At 43.0% G+C, this 15,564-nt stretch overlaps 1 protein-coding gene and 12 non-coding genes across 13 annotated transcripts in view; all 13 read left to right on the top strand.

Annotated features, from left to right (window-relative positions):
- The window catches only part of pdzd4 (PDZ domain containing 4), a 48,510-nt gene that overhangs the window by 12,698 nt on the left and 20,248 nt on the right, over positions 1–15,564 (top strand). Inside the window, exons 8-10 of the mRNA XM_029435882.1 lie at positions 4,603–4,704; positions 8,466–8,932; positions 9,173–9,359. Coding sequence (XP_029291742.1) covers positions 4,603–4,704; positions 8,466–8,932; positions 9,173–9,359 — 756 coding nt within the window. The remainder of the gene's footprint in view (positions 1–4,602; positions 4,705–8,465; positions 8,933–9,172; positions 9,360–15,564) is intronic.
- On the top strand, positions 10,819–10,891 carry trnak-uuu (transfer RNA lysine (anticodon UUU)). Its single transcript has one exon. It is a non-coding gene; the product is annotated as a tRNA-Lys (tRNA).
- Positions 11,237–11,309, top strand: trnak-uuu (transfer RNA lysine (anticodon UUU)). The gene has a single exon. It is a non-coding gene; the product is annotated as a tRNA-Lys (tRNA).
- On the top strand, positions 11,655–11,727 carry trnak-uuu (transfer RNA lysine (anticodon UUU)). Its single transcript has one exon. It is a non-coding gene; the product is annotated as a tRNA-Lys (tRNA).
- Positions 12,073–12,145, top strand: trnak-uuu (transfer RNA lysine (anticodon UUU)). The gene has a single exon. It is a non-coding gene; the product is annotated as a tRNA-Lys (tRNA).
- Positions 12,491–12,563, top strand: trnak-uuu (transfer RNA lysine (anticodon UUU)). Its single transcript has one exon. It is a non-coding gene; the product is annotated as a tRNA-Lys (tRNA).
- On the top strand, positions 12,909–12,981 carry trnak-uuu (transfer RNA lysine (anticodon UUU)). Its single transcript has one exon. It is a non-coding gene; the product is annotated as a tRNA-Lys (tRNA).
- trnak-uuu (transfer RNA lysine (anticodon UUU)) lies at positions 13,327–13,399 on the top strand. The gene has a single exon. It is a non-coding gene; the product is annotated as a tRNA-Lys (tRNA).
- On the top strand, positions 13,745–13,817 carry trnak-uuu (transfer RNA lysine (anticodon UUU)). The gene has a single exon. It is a non-coding gene; the product is annotated as a tRNA-Lys (tRNA).
- Positions 14,163–14,235, top strand: trnak-uuu (transfer RNA lysine (anticodon UUU)). Its single transcript has one exon. It is a non-coding gene; the product is annotated as a tRNA-Lys (tRNA).
- Positions 14,581–14,653, top strand: trnak-uuu (transfer RNA lysine (anticodon UUU)). The gene has a single exon. It is a non-coding gene; the product is annotated as a tRNA-Lys (tRNA).
- On the top strand, positions 14,999–15,071 carry trnak-uuu (transfer RNA lysine (anticodon UUU)). Its single transcript has one exon. It is a non-coding gene; the product is annotated as a tRNA-Lys (tRNA).
- Positions 15,417–15,489, top strand: trnak-uuu (transfer RNA lysine (anticodon UUU)). The gene has a single exon. It is a non-coding gene; the product is annotated as a tRNA-Lys (tRNA).

Genomic DNA, 15,564 nt, shown 5'->3' with positions numbered 1-15,564 from the left:
TACTGTAGGTGAGAAACTGTATGTGAGACACTGTACTGTAGGTGAGACACTGTAGGTGAGACACTGTACTGTATGTGAGACACTGTACTGTAGGTGAGACGCTGTACTGCTGATGAGACGCTGTACTGTAGGTGAGACGATGTACTGTAGGTGAGACGCTGCAGGTGAGACGCTGTAGGTGAGACGCTGCAGGTGAGACGCTGTACTGTAGGTGAGACGCTGTAGGTGAGACGCTGTACTGTAGGTGAGACACTCTACTGTAGCTGAGACGCTGTACTGTAGGTGAGATACTGTACTGAATGTGAGACGCTGTACTGTAGGTGAGACACTGTACTGTAGGTGAAATACTGTACTGTAGGTGAGACACTGTACTGTAGGTGAGACACTGTGCTGTAGGTGAGACACTGTACTGTAGGTGAGACACTGTACTGTAGGTGAGCCACTGTGCTGTAGGTGAGACACTGTACTGTAGGTGAGACACTGTACTGTAGGTGAGACACTGTACTGTAAGTGAGACACTGTACTGTAGGTGAGACGCTGTACTGTCGGTGAGACACTGTACTGTATGTGAGATACTGTACTGTAGGTGAGACGCTGTACTGTAGGTGAGACACTGTACTGTAAGTGAGACACTGTACTGTAGGTGAGACGCTGTACTATAGGTGAGACACTGTACTGTATGTGAGACACTGTACTGTAGGTGAGACACTGTACTGTAAGTGAGATACTGTACTGTAGGTGAGACGCTGTACTGTAGGTGAGACACTGTACTGTATGTGAGATACTGTACTGTAGGTGAGACACTGTACTGTAGGTGAGACACTGTACTGTAAGTGAGATACTGTACTGTAGGTGAGACGCTGTACTGTAGGTGAGACACTGTACTGTATGTGAGATGCTGTACTGTAGGTGAGACGCTGTACTGTATGTGAGATACTGTACTGTAGGTGAGACGCTGTACTGTAGGTGAGACACTGTACTGTATGTGAGATACTGTACTGTAGGTGAGACGCTGTACTGTAGGTGAGACACTGTACTGTATGTCAGATACTGTACTGTAGGTGAGACGCTGTACTGTATGTGAGACACTGTACTGTATGTGAGACGCTGTACTGTAGGTGAGACACTGTACTGTATGTGAGACACTGTACTGTATGTGAGACGCTGTACTGTAGGTGAGACACTGTACTGTATGTGAGACACTGTACTGTAGGTGAGATACTGTAGGTGAGACACTGTACTGTATGTGAGACACTGTACTGTAGGTGAGATACTGTAGGTGAGACACTGTACTGTAGGTGAGAAACTGTATGTGAGACACTGTACTGTAGGTGAGACACTGTAGGTGAGACACTGTACTGTATGTGAGACACTGTACTGTAGGTGAGACGCTGTACTGCTGATGAGACGCTGTACTGTAGGTGAGACGCTGTACTGTAGGTGAGACGCTGCAGGTGAGACGCTGCAGGTGAGACGCTGCAGGTGAGACGCTGTACTGTAGGTGAGACACTGTACTGTATGTGAGATACTGTACTGTAGGTGAGACGCTGTACTGTAGGTGAGACACTGTACTGTATGTGAGATACTGTACTGTAGGTGAGACGCTGTACTGTATGTGAGACACTGTACTGTATGTGAGACGCTGTACTGTAGGTGAGACACTGTACTGTATGTGAGACACTGTACTGTATGTGAGACGCTGTACTGTATGTGAGACACTGTACTGTAGGTGAGATACTGTAGGTGAGACACTGTACTGTATGTGAGATACTGTACTGTAGGTGAGACACTACTGTAGGTGAGACGCTGTACTGTATGTGAGATACTGTACTGTATGTGAGATACTGTACTGTAGGTGAGACACTGTACTGTAGGTGAGATACTGTACTGTATGTGAGATACTGTACTGTAGGTGAGACACTGTACTGTAGGTGAGACACTGTACTGTATGTGAGATACTGTACTGTAGGTGAGACACTGTACTGTAGGTTAGACACTGTACTGTAGGTGAGATACTGTACTGTAGGTGAGACACTGTACTGTAGGTGAGACACTGTACTGTATGTGAGATACTGTACTGTAGGTGAGATACTGTACTGTAGGTGAGACACTGTACTGTAGGTGTGACGCTGTACTGTAGGTGAGACACTGTACTGTAGGTGAGATACTGTACTGTAGGTGAGATACTGTACTGTAGGTTAGACACTGTACTGTAGGTGAGATACTGTACTGTAGGTGAGACACTGTACTGTATGTGAGATACTGTACTGTAGGTGAGATACTGTACTGTAGGTGAGATACTGTACTGTAGGTGAGACACTGTACTGTATGTGAGATACTGTACTGTAGGTGAGACGCTGTACTGTAGGTGAGACACTGTACTGTATGTGAGATACTGTACTGTAGGTGAGACGCTGTACTGTATGTGAGACACTGTACTGTATGTGAGACGCTGTACTGTAGGTGAGACACTGTACTGTATGTGAGACACTGTACTGTATGTGAGACGCTGTACTGTATGTGAGACACTGTACTGTAGGTGAGATACTGTAGGTGAGACACTGTACTGTATGTGAGATACTGTACTGTAGGTGAGACACTACTGTAGGTGAGACGCTGTACTGTATGTGAGATACTGTACTGTATGTGAGATACTGTACTGTAGGTGAGACACTGTACTGTAGGTGAGATACTGTACTGTATGTGAGATACTGTACTGTAGGTGAGACACTGTACTGTAGGTGAGACACTGTACTGTATGTGAGATACTGTACTGTAGGTGAGACACTGTACTGTAGGTTAGACACTGTACTGTAGGTGAGATACTGTACTGTAGGTGAGACACTGTACTGTATGTGAGATACTGTACTGTAGGTGAGATACTGTACTGTAGGTGAGACACTGTACTGTAGGTGTGACGCTGTACTGTAGGTGAGACACTGTACTGTATGTGAGATACTGTACTGTAGGTGAGATACTGTACTGTAGGTGAGATACTGTACTGTAGGTTAGACACTGTACTGTAGGTGAGATACTGTACTGTAGGTGAGACACTGTACTGTATGTGAGATACTGTACTGTAGGTGAGATACTGTACTGTAGGTGAGATACTGTACTGTAGGTGAGACACTGTACTGTAGGTGAGATACTGTACTGTATGTGAGATACTGTACTGTAGGTGAGATACTGTACTGTTTGTGAGACACTGTACTGTAGGTGAGACACTGTACTGTAGGTGAGATACTGTACTGTAGGTGAGACACTGTACTGTAGGTGAGATACTGTACTGCAGGTGAGATACTGTACTGTAGGTTAGACACTGTACTGTAGGTGAGATACTGTACTGTATGTGAGATACTGTACTGTAGGTGAGACACTGTACTGTAGGTGAGACACTGTACTGTAGGTGAGATACTGTACTGTAGGTGAGATACTGTACTGTAGGTGAGATACTGTACTGTATGTGAGATACTGTACTGTAGGTTAGACACTGTACTGTAGGTGAGACGCTGACTGAACACAAACAAAAAAACATTATAAGACAAAGTATTGATGACAGTGATCTTTTCCCGATGAATCTTAACTATCTAACTTAAATCCCTGTATGGCACCTATCTGTAGCGGTGAACTGGCTATGGCTGCATATTATTTTATTATAATATTTTATTATTGTTTATTTTAATAGCTTAGTATTGTGTGCACCATCAACAGTTAGTTTATGCTTAGCACTTGAATGGATGTGAAGAGACGTGCCCAGGTGACTCCAGCGTAAACGATCCGCTGCGCTCTCCCCCCGTCCTTCTTTAGCTTATCTCTTTTATGTATTTAGAAGCTAACAACATAACATGTTTGACATTCAGAAACATCAAGAAATATCTTTTCTCTGTACTACCATGGAGGAAAAATACATTCAAAGTGTATTTTTCAACAGACATAAAGGATTGAGTAAGAGGAGCCGTCAGTGGGTGTTTAATTATGGGTTTGACCTTTCTTTAGATCCTGTTAGATCAATGTTTGTTTTCTGCTCTAAAGCTACACCCCCACATGTTGACTGCTCTAAGAGAGTTGGACGATGAAAAACGAGTCTGAATAAATGTACCTTTGTGACATTTCTTCGCTCATTATCCCCCTCTAATAAAGACCTCACGAAGAGAAAAGGTAAAGTTGTGAAATGTGATAAGAATAGGCCGGCAGCACCTGGCATCGCCATGGTTACTGGGCAGCGGATGAATTATGTCAGCACCAGTTCCCATGACAGCCGTCACCGCGGAGATAAAAGCCGCTTGGACAGACGTGTGGTGTCATTACACACAGTACAACCACAAGAAATATAACATGGGCTCATACATGTTTTATATTTATGTGACAGGTGAATGGATGAGGTCACAGGAAGTCATTCATTTGGTGAAACTCAAAAAATGCTGCAGTTTTGGTTCCATTTGCATTAAATAAAAACAAAGTGAAGACTCCATATTCTCTTAAAACTACTAATAAGAAAGCTATGAGGGGTTTCCAATTCTCACATTTTATATATGTACGATCTGACTTTTACTAATGAATATTAAAGTAACCAATCTCTTGGCCTCCCCTCATCCCTTCTAGATTAACGGAGTGGATATTCAGAACCGAGAGGAAGCAGTGGCCATTTTGACCAGAGAGGACAGCATCAACTTCTCCCTGCTGCTGGCCAGGCCTGATATAGAGGTGACGTCACACAACACAACTCAAACCACCAATTCAAACGTAATGCTCAGGGTATACAGACATAGAAACCAACGTTAAAAGGTTAACTAGGTGTGTTTTTATCAACCTGTTTTGAGGCGCATTTTCAGTTAGCGCATAAAAGTGAAAAAAAAAACCTGTGAAATATCACAAAAAGGTTTTTAAGGTTGGCTGACGTGAAAAAGTTGGTTTATCAATAATAGCAAAGTGGAACGGAAATATCAATCACAAGTTTTCAGAACCCGTTGCAATGTGCAAAATGACTTGCTTTGTTCAGACAACAGTCTACAACCAAAAGATATTACATTAATGACGATATTAAATAAAGTAAAGCAGCAAATCCTCACATCTGAGCAGGTGGAACCAACCAATATTTGAAATGTTTGCTTAATAATCTGTTAATGATTTTTCTGTCAGTTGACGAACAGATTACAGTTCAGCTCCAGAAATAGTCTCCACATCCATAACTTCAGCTCACCTGCAGCCTACTTTACTAACCTACTTCCTCCTCGTGTCAGTGCTGCTGCTGCGGCCGACAGCAGAGGAAAGACTCATAACAGCCACAGTTTGGTTCACAGTGTGTGTTTGTTATCTGTAACATCTGGTTTTGCCGGAAGTTTGTTTCAAATATTGATTGATTTTGGAGACCGGTTGACCTTCCCTCTCGCCCAAACTTAACATTTTCAAATGATTGCATCTCCTGAGCTGTAAACAAACATGCACCATTTGATGAACACATTCACACTCTGTATATTGACTTCATGATATTTATCTAAATGCCACTATTAGGTCAAACATTCTATTATTAATCTGAAAACAATATACATAAAAAGATTTAGCAGTATACTGTATATGGCTTTCTCGCTAACATCTAGTAAATGAACTAAACCATGATAACAGAAATAATGACGCTGATGTTTTATAAATTCACAGAGAGTTTCTTTAATAGTCTGAAACCAACATTCGCATTCAGCCTTTATTCTTCACAGCATAAACGTCGTACTATACATGACATTCATGGTTGTGTGTGTGTTATTCTACACACACGCAGCCATGATATATGTTCCTAGTGTGACAGCAGGTCCCAGAGAGTGTGTATGTCCACATCTGCTGATAGAGGAGGAACGGCGAGACGGCATGTTCATACACGTCAGTTATAACACACACACACACAGTCAGTGATGAATGTGCACAGTGTGTGAGTACAGTCACACGACAACGAGACGAATGAGCCGTCACTCAGTCAGTGTTCAGACACCGACACTCCAGCCAGTCAGGTCTCTTTGTAATGAGAGAACAGGAGATGATGGATGAGTTATCGACTAAGCAAATAACAAATTGAGAAGTGATGGGGGAGCAGCTATGACGAAAGAGAGACAGAAAGCCCCAGAATAATGTTCTATAATTGTGTTTTTTTTACTGAATTGCGTTATTATATTGCCTTTTCAGCGATGGGGCAAACTATAGTGACGTAGTCCCACACATCTGTCTGTTCAACCCATAACTTTAAGCCTTATTTAATTTAAATGGGTTACTTATATAAAATAATTCACCCCCAATACAGTTCTCATGAACGGGAACATTTGCTAAAGAGACCAACACCGTTGGTTTTGGCTGTAAACATGTTTATTGCTGCTTTAAAGTTGGGTATTATAACATGGGGGTCTATGGAGATTGACTCGCTTTTGGAGCCTCAAGTAGACATTAGATTAACTGCAGTTTTCGATAAAATGCAAAAAAATCATACATATTCACCAGTGTTCATTATTTTTATTTTTATTTTTTGTGATTTTGAGTAAATGGTGGGATATTTATAGTGTCAGACAAACAAAGTATTTTATAAAAACCTACTGTAAAGAGACTGAGGGGGAGAGATGAAGGTATGAAGGGATGATGGATGAAGAGAGAGGAAGATATTTATTCCACAGTGACCCAGTTTCTTCCATCAAGGTCAAACATACAGACACGGGCGTATATAACAGAAGTACCAATACACAAACAGATGCATTCACAACTACATGCACAACTCCATGAGACATTCTAAGTGATATTTTTCTTATTATCAATAAATCCTAGAAAATACTCAATACTTTCTGACTTCCTGTCTGAGGCTCTCAGGTCCAAGCCCATTGGTTCCTGCTGAATACTGCTAAAAAATCTTTAAAATACAAATATATCGTTTAATTCTGTAAAGTCTAAGCAATTCCAGAAACAGCTGGTCAAGTAGTGTTTACTTAAACAAACAGGATGTAATAGTACATTTGTTGGGGACTATTTTCAGTGGCGGATTAATCCACATATTTGGGCAGCAGGACGCTGTGTGTGTGTGTGGTTGAGTCAGAATAAACTGCAGTGTGTGTGTTCATGGTACTGAAGGAACATGTCAGTGCAACAGTGAGGCTCACTGATGTGTTTTTAATCGGGGTTTTTTTAACAACAATGGAGCTCTATGTCACAGAGGAAGAAGATATATCAAGATTTGATACACACAACACTTGTTAGTAGACACACTCACTGCTGGTTTGAATGTGCACATAGGATCTGTTGATACTTAGAAAACAAATTGAATATACCCAGACTTGTCTTTCAAGGTTTATCTTAAATCCCTCTAAGATTTAGTTACAGCATCTTGTTAAAAAGTAGATTTACCGCCTCATGGTTGTATGCCTCCGCCAACCAGTTTCAGATTTGTGCTTGTGTTTTGTGTTTCTCCTAGAACAAGTTAATATGCTCTAATGTTCATAAAACACATTTTTCATAATATCATCCGTCTGAATTTACCTGTATTCACCCTCTGTATGAAACACTCTGTTTTAGCGCCTGTCTCTTTAAGCCCCCCTCTCCCGAAAAAGATTGTTCTGATTGGGGGGGTGGACAGTATAATTTAATGAGTTTGCATGTGACATAGGAAGAGGAGCCAAATCTGAATGGCTTGTTCAATCACATGTTTTCAGACCACAAAAGGATGACTGGGTTGTCTTATTTCAGTTTGTAGGTTGGTAGGCATTCCGGATACCCAAATGTTTATGCACAAGCAGTGTTACCAAGTTCAGGTTCAAATTTCAGAACAAAACCACAAAATCGTAACTCAGGCACTTCCTTATCAAGTTGACACTCATTGGCTATTGAAGGCTGTAGATACGGCATGGAAGCTCCTATTGGCTCAAATGAGGTGTCAATCCAAAGGTTAGAGTGCGGCATCCATCTTGGAAACATTGTCTGAGAGCTCCATGCAAGGAGTATTAAGTATTACCGAGAATGAATGGAAATCCCACACATCGACCACCTGATTTCAAAGATTGCAACAGCTGTTCATGGACATTTATGGATGTGATGATGTTGACATCAATATATCTTTACTTTATTGGACATTTACAATGACACAGGAGGTTTTGTTTTGGATTATTACTCATTACAGGATTATGACGAGGCACAAGCAATGAAAAAGTGTGTTTTTCATGATATGTCTGCATTAAGGGATCAAGACCCAGTAACCAGCACCAGGCTGTGCAGCATTCTGTGACTCATTGAAAGCCCTGAAAGAATTTTCCCCACATATGAACGAGCACTCCCCAAATTATTCTTTGTATTTCCACCAATTTGGGACTTTTTGAAGTCACTATGGTTAATAAAAATGTTCAAGTACATGTTTACAGCTATATATATATAAATTGTTTTAAATAAAGGCTCCAAAAAGTATTATTTATTTCATTTTCACATATATTTTCTCTGCGTCTTTCCAGAATGATAACCCTGTTCTTCCAGAGGAGGAAATGGAGCTGACTCTGGAAGGAGGAGGCTTACACCAAAACCCTCGAGCCTCCTCCTGCTCCGTCAAATCCACCCACCCCTCTGGCTATTATCGCCTCTGCCGGGGGGTAGGAGGAGGCCTGGCCTGCCCAGGGGGAGCAGGAGGTAGAGAAGGTGCAGGGGGTGATGTGGACGTGGAGGACGAAGAGGATGAGGATGGGGAGAGAGGAGAGAAGGAGGACAGAGACCCACCTGTACCACTCCCTCCTCTGCTGAGCCTGGCTCCTCTTCTGTCCAACAGCCAGGAACTGGACAGCGGAGTGGGCCGGACTGACGACAGCACCCGCTACGAGGAGTCGTCCGAACACGACCTGCTGGGTGATCAGACCAGTGCCTGTAACACCAACACCACCAACACACCTGGCAGCACAAGGAAGTTCAGACCGGGACCCAGCCCCAGGTAGGACCAGTGATTTAGTCTCGTTACTAAAGGCAGAAATCAAATCCAAGCATGTCAGTTGATGATATATTTTAGTACTATTTTGCCAAATTGTTGTAATAAAATCAAAGAAATATCCTTACATTTTTAATTGACTTCAGCCATTAGGGCTGTAACAAGTACAAATATTTATGAAGATCTTTCAGATTAATACCTAATAATACTCAGTCTTAGTAACCCCTCTGTGTTTCCGGTACCCAGGCCAAGTCCGAGACCCAGTCCTGGCCTCGGACCCAGCCCAGGGCAGGGCCGAGGAGACACAATCCCTCCTTTCCTCCACCTGCGAGACCTTCAGCTCAGCTCCGACTCCCTCCCTGGCCTGGACTGGGCAGCTGGGGGAGGAACAGGAGGAGCAGCATACAGCCCCCATCACCACCACCACCATAAGGTGGGTCTTGTTAAAAGGATATTATATAGTTTACTTATTGGAATCAAATACCATTAACTTCTTACAGTGTGGATGTATTTACCCAAAAATACCTACAAACGACATACCCAAAGTAAATTAAAAGCTGCTCTTTAACCATTTGCACCATATGCATTGGTGTTGCACATGTTTTGGTCTCATTCAAAAGATAACACTGTTATTGTTCTTGCAAAAGAGTCAGAATTACTCCAAGTGCTTCTGGCACTGAGTGGTCTGAATATACTGAATTTGAAGAAAATAAGCTCCGTCTGAATGTTTTTGTAGAAAAAGATGCCTGAATATGGGTATAGCTGGTAGGTATGACCTGGAAAACACAATATGAACCAAGTATTACCAAGTTCAGGTTCAAATTTCAGAACAAAACCACAAAACCGTAACTCAGGCACTTCCTTATCAAGTTGACACTCATTGGCTATTGAAGGCTGTAGATACGGCATGGAAGCTCCTATTGGCTCAAATGAGGTGTCAATCCAAAGGTTAGAGTGCGGTTTATTTTGAATCAATACCACACACACCGTCCTGCTGCCACGAATATTCACTATAGGACCAAATGTGGATTAATCCGTCACTGAAAATAGTCCCCGATAACTGCATAATTCCTTATTAGGAAAACTTCAGTTACACTTAGCCACATATGTCAGTTCCCTCAAAGCCTGGATAGCTCAGAGACTAATTAATCTGAGGGTCCTGAGTTTAAGTCTCTGTTCAGGCAACTAGTTTAACGTGGGAAGTTGTGTGCAGTCCTCTCTATCGTGGACAGAGGTCTGCATGAAGTCCAAAGTCTGCTTGCCAAATCCTCATTATCATAAATAGAGGTTTCAATGAGTTCCACAGTCAGCTGGGGGCCATGATGAGCTGTGCACTTGGGCAAGTATCATCACTTTCTGACTGTCTTGACACATGGAAGTCATATTTTTAAGGCTTGTCACATCGTTAAGGCTTCATTTATTAGGACACCTTCAGTTAAACCTAGCCACAAAAGTCATTAATGGTAATTGAAAAACATTTTATTAACGAAACCTGGATAGCGCAGACGGTAGAGCATCAGACTTTTAATCTGAGGGTCCAGGGTTCAAGTTCAGGTGACTGGCTTATTGTGGGAAGTTGCGTGTAGTCCTCAATCTCGTTGACAGAGGTCTGCATGAAGTCCACAGTCCACTTGTCAAGTCCTCATTATCATAAATAGGGGTTTCAATGAGTTACACAGTCAGCTGGTGGCCATGATGAGCTGTACACTTGGGCAAGGGTCAAAACTTTCTGACTGTCTTGACACATCCATGTCACATTATTTATTAGGACACCTTCACTTGATCTTAACCACAAAAGTCTGCAATGGTAATTGACAAACATTGTATTGTCTCCTTGACCTCAAACATCCATTTGCGGATGATCATTTCCTCCAAAGGACAGTCTTCTTGAAGCCTGGATAGCTCAGACGGTAGAGCATCAGACTTTTAATCTGAGGGTCCAGGGTTCAAGTCCCTGTTCAGGCGATTAGTCTATTGTGGGAAGTAGTTTGGCGTCCTCACTCTCGTTGAAAGAGGTCTGCATGAAGTCCACAGTCTACTTGTCAAGTCCTCACTATCATTAATAGAGGTTTCAATGAGTTCCACAGTCAGCTGGTGGCCATGATGAGCTGTGCACTTGGGCCAGGGACAGCACTTTAAGACTGTCTTGACTCATGCATGTCACATCTTTAAGGCATTATTAATTAGGAAACCTTCAGTTAAACTTAGCCACAAAAGTCTGTAATGGTAATTGACAAACATTTTATTGTCTCCATGAGCCCAAACATCGATTTCGACTGATCGGTTCCTCCAGAGGATAGTCTTCTCGAAGCCTGGATAGCTCAGACGGTAGAGCATCAGACTTTTAATCTGAGGGTCCAGGGTTCAAGTCCCTGTTCAGGCGATTAGTCTATTGTGGGAAGTAGTTTGGCGTCCTCACTCTCGTTGAAAGAGGTCTGCATGAAGTCCACAGTCTACTTGTCAAGTCCTCACTATCATTAATAGAGGTTTCAATGAGTTCCACAGTCAGCTGGTGGCCATGATGAGCTGTGCACTTGGGCCAGGGACAGCACTTTAAGACTGTCTTGACTCATGCATGTCACATCTTTAAGGCTTTATTAATTAGGAAACCTTCAGTTAAACTTAGCCACAAAAGTCTGTAATGGTAATTGACAAACATTTTATTGTCTCCATGAGCCCAAACATCGATTTCGACTGATCGGTTCCTCCAGAGGATAGTCTTCTCGAAGCCTGGATAGCTCAGACGGTAGAGCATCAGACTTTTAATCTGAGGGTCCAGGGTTCAAGTCCCTGTTCAGGCGATTAGTCTATTGTGGGAAGTAGTTTGGCGTCCTCACTCTCGTTGAAAGAGGTCTGCATGAAGTCCACAGTCTACTTGTCAAGTCCTCACTATCATTAATAGAGGTTTCAATGAGTTCCACAGTCAGCTGGTGGCCATGATGAGCTGTGCACTTGGGCCAGGGACAGCACTTTAAGACTGTCTTGACTCATGCATGTCACATCTTTAAGGCATTATTAATTAGGAAACCTTCAGTTAAACTTAGCCACAAAAGTCTGTAATGGTAATTGACAAACATTTTATTGTCTCCATGAGCCCAAACATCGATTTCGACTGATCGGTTCCTCCAGAGGATAGTCTTCTCGAAGCCTGGATAGCTCAGACGGTAGAGCATCAGACTTTTAATCTGAGGGTCCAGGGTTCAAGTCCCTGTTCAGGCGATTAGTCTATTGTGGGAAGTAGTTTGGCGTCCTCACTCTCGTTGAAAGAGGTCTGCATGAAGTCCACAGTCTACTTGTCAAGTCCTCACTATCATTAATAGAGGTTTCAATGAGTTCCACAGTCAGCTGGTGGCCATGATGAGCTGTGCACTTGGGCCAGGGACAGCACTTTAAGACTGTCTTGACTCATGCATGTCACATCTTTAAGGCATTATTAATTAGGAAACCTTCAGTTAAACTTAGCCACAAAAGTCTGTAATGGTAATTGACAAACATTTTATTGTCTCCATGAGCCCAAACATCGATTTCGACTGATCGGTTCCTCCAGAGGATAGTCTTCTCGAAGCCTGGATAGCTCAGCCGGTAGAGCATCAGACTTTTAATCTGAGGGTCCAGGGTTCAAGTCCCTGTTCAGGCGATTAGTCTATTGTGGGAAGTAGTTTGGCGTCCTCACTCTCGTTGAAAGAGGTCTGCATGAAGTCCACAGTCTACTTGTCAAGTCCTCACTATCATTAATAGAGGTTTCAATGAGTTCCACAGTCAGCTGGTGGCCATGATGAGCTGTGCACTTGGGCCAGGGACAGCACTTTAAGACTGTCTTGACTCATGCATGTCACATCTTTAAGGCTTTATTAATTAGGAAACCTTCAGTTAAACTTAGCCACAAAAGTCTGTAATGGTAATTGACAAACATTTTATTGTCTCCATGAGCCCAAACATCGATTTCGACTGATCGGTTCCTCCAGAGGATAGTCTTCTCGAAGCCTGGATAGCTCAGACGGTAGAGCATCAGACTTTTAATCTGAGGGTCCAGGGTTCAAGTCCCTGTTCAGGCGATTAGTCTATTGTGGGAAGTAGTTTGGCGTCCTCACTCTCGTTGAAAGAGGTCTGCATGAAGTCCACAGTCTACTTGTCAAGTCCTCACTATCATTAATAGAGGTTTCAATGAGTTCCACAGTCAGCTGGTGGCCATGATGAGCTGTGCACTTGGGCCAGGGACAGCACTTTAAGACTGTCTTGACTCATGCATGTCACATCTTTAAGGCATTATTAATTAGGAAACCTTCAGTTAAACTTAGCCACAAAAGTCTGTAATGGTAATTGACAAACATTTTATTGTCTCCATGAGCCCAAACATCGATTTCGACTGATCGGTTCCTCCAGAGGATAGTCTTCTCGAAGCCTGGATAGCTCAGCCGGTAGAGCATCAGACTTTTAATCTGAGGGTCCAGGGTTCAAGTCCCTGTTCAGGCGATTAGTCTATTGTGGGAAGTAGTTTGGCGTCCTCACTCTCGTTGAAAGAGGTCTGCATGAAGTCCACAGTCTACTTGTCAAGTCCTCACTATCATTAATAGAGGTTTCAATGAGTTCCACAGTCAGCTGGTGGCCATGATGAGCTGTGCACTTGGGCCAGGGACAGCACTTTAAGACTGTCTTGACTCATGCATGTCACATCTTTAAGGCATTATTAATTAGGAAACCTTCAGTTAAACTTAGCCACAAAAGTCTGTAATGGTAATTGACAAACATTTTATTGTCTCCATGAGCCCAAACATCGATTTCGACTGATCGGTTCCTCCAGAGGATAGTCTTCTCGAAGCCTGGATAGCTCAGACGGTAGAGCATCAGACTTTTAATCTGAGGGTCCAGGGTTCAAGTCCCTGTTCAGGCGATTAGTCTATTGTGGGAAGTAGTTTGGCGTCCTCACTCTCGTTGAAAGAGGTCTGCATGAAGTCCACAGTCTACTTGTCAAGTCCTCACTATCATTAATAGAGGTTTCAATGAGTTCCACAGTCAGCTGGTGGCCATGATGAGCTGTGCACTTGGGCCAGGGACAGCACTTTAAGACTGTCTTGACTCATGCATGTCACATCTTTAAGGCATTATTAATTAGGAAACCTTCAGTTAAACTTAGCCACAAAAGTCTGTAATGGTAATTGACAAACATTTTATTGTCTCCATGAGCCCAAACATCGATTTCGACTGATCGGTTCCTCCAGAGGATAGTCTTCTCGAAGCCTGGATAGCTCAGACGGTAGAGCATCAGACTTTTAATCTGAGGGTCCAGGGTTCAAGTCCCTGTTCAGGCGATTAGTCTATTGTGGGAAGTAGTTTGGCGTCCTCACTCTCGTTGAAAGAGGTCTGCATGAAGTCCACAGTCTACTTGTCAAGTCCTCACTATCATTAATAGAGGTTTCAATGAGTTCCACAGTCAGCTGGTGGCCATGATGAGCTGTGCACTTGGGCCAGGGACAGCACTTTAAGACTGTCTTGACTCATGCATGTCACATCTTTAAGGCATTATTAATTAGGAAACCTTCAGTTAAACTTAGCCACAAAAGTCTGTAATGGTAATTGACAAACATTTTATTGTCTCCATGAGCCCAAACATCGATTTCGACTGATCGGTTCCTCCAGAGGATAGTCTTCTCGAAGCCTGGATAGCTCAGACGGTAGAGCATCAGACTTTTAATCTGAGGGTCCAGGGTTCAAGTCCCTGTTCAGGCGATTAGTCTATTGTGGGAAGTAGTTTGGCGTCCTCACTCTCGTTGAAAGAGGTCTGCATGAAGTCCACAGTCTACTTGTCAAGTCCTCACTATCATTAATAGAGGTTTCAATGAGTTCCACAGTCAGCTGGTGGCCATGATGAGCTGTGCACTTGGGCCAGGGACAGCACTTTAAGACTGTCTTGACTCATGCATGTCACATCTTTAAGGCTTTATTAATTAGGAAACCTTCAGTTAAACTTAGCCACAAAAGTCTGTAATGGTAATTGACAAACATTTTATTGTCTCCATGAGCCCAAACATCGATTTCGACTGATCGGTTCCTCCAGAGGATAGTCTTCTCGAAGCCTGGATAGCTCAGACGGTAGAGCATCAGACTTTTAATCTGAGGGTCCAGGGTTCAAGTCCCTGTTCAGGCGATTAGTCTATTGTGGGAAGTAGTTTGGCGTCCTCACTCTCGTTGAAAGAGGTCTGCATGAAGTCCACAGTCTACTTGTCAAGTCCTCACTATCATTAATAGAGGTTTCAATGAGTTCCACAGTCAGCTGGTGGCCATGATGAGCTGTGCACTTGGGCCAGGGACAGCACTTTAAGACTGTCTTGACTCATGCATGTCACATCTTTAAGGCATTATTAATTAGGAAACCTTCAGTTAAACTTAGCCACAAAAGTCTGTAATGGTAATTGACAAACATTTTATTGTCTCCATGAGCCCAAACATCGATTTCGACTGATCGGTTCCTCCAGAGGATAGTCTTCTCGAAGCCTGGATAGCTCAGACGGTAGAGCATCAGACTTTTAATCTGAGGGTCCAGGGTTCAAGTCCCTGTTCAGGCGATTAGTCTATTGTGGGAAGTAGTTTGGCGTCCTCACTCTCGTTGAAAGAGGTCTGCATGAAGTCCACAGTCTACT

The sequence above is a fragment of the Cottoperca gobio genome, chromosome 7 (assembly GCF_900634415.1).
Source record: "Cottoperca gobio chromosome 7, fCotGob3.1, whole genome shotgun sequence".
Classification (NCBI taxonomy): Eukaryota; Metazoa; Chordata; class Actinopteri; order Perciformes; family Bovichtidae; genus Cottoperca; species Cottoperca gobio.
This window is presented reverse-complemented; position numbering and strand designations above follow the sequence as displayed.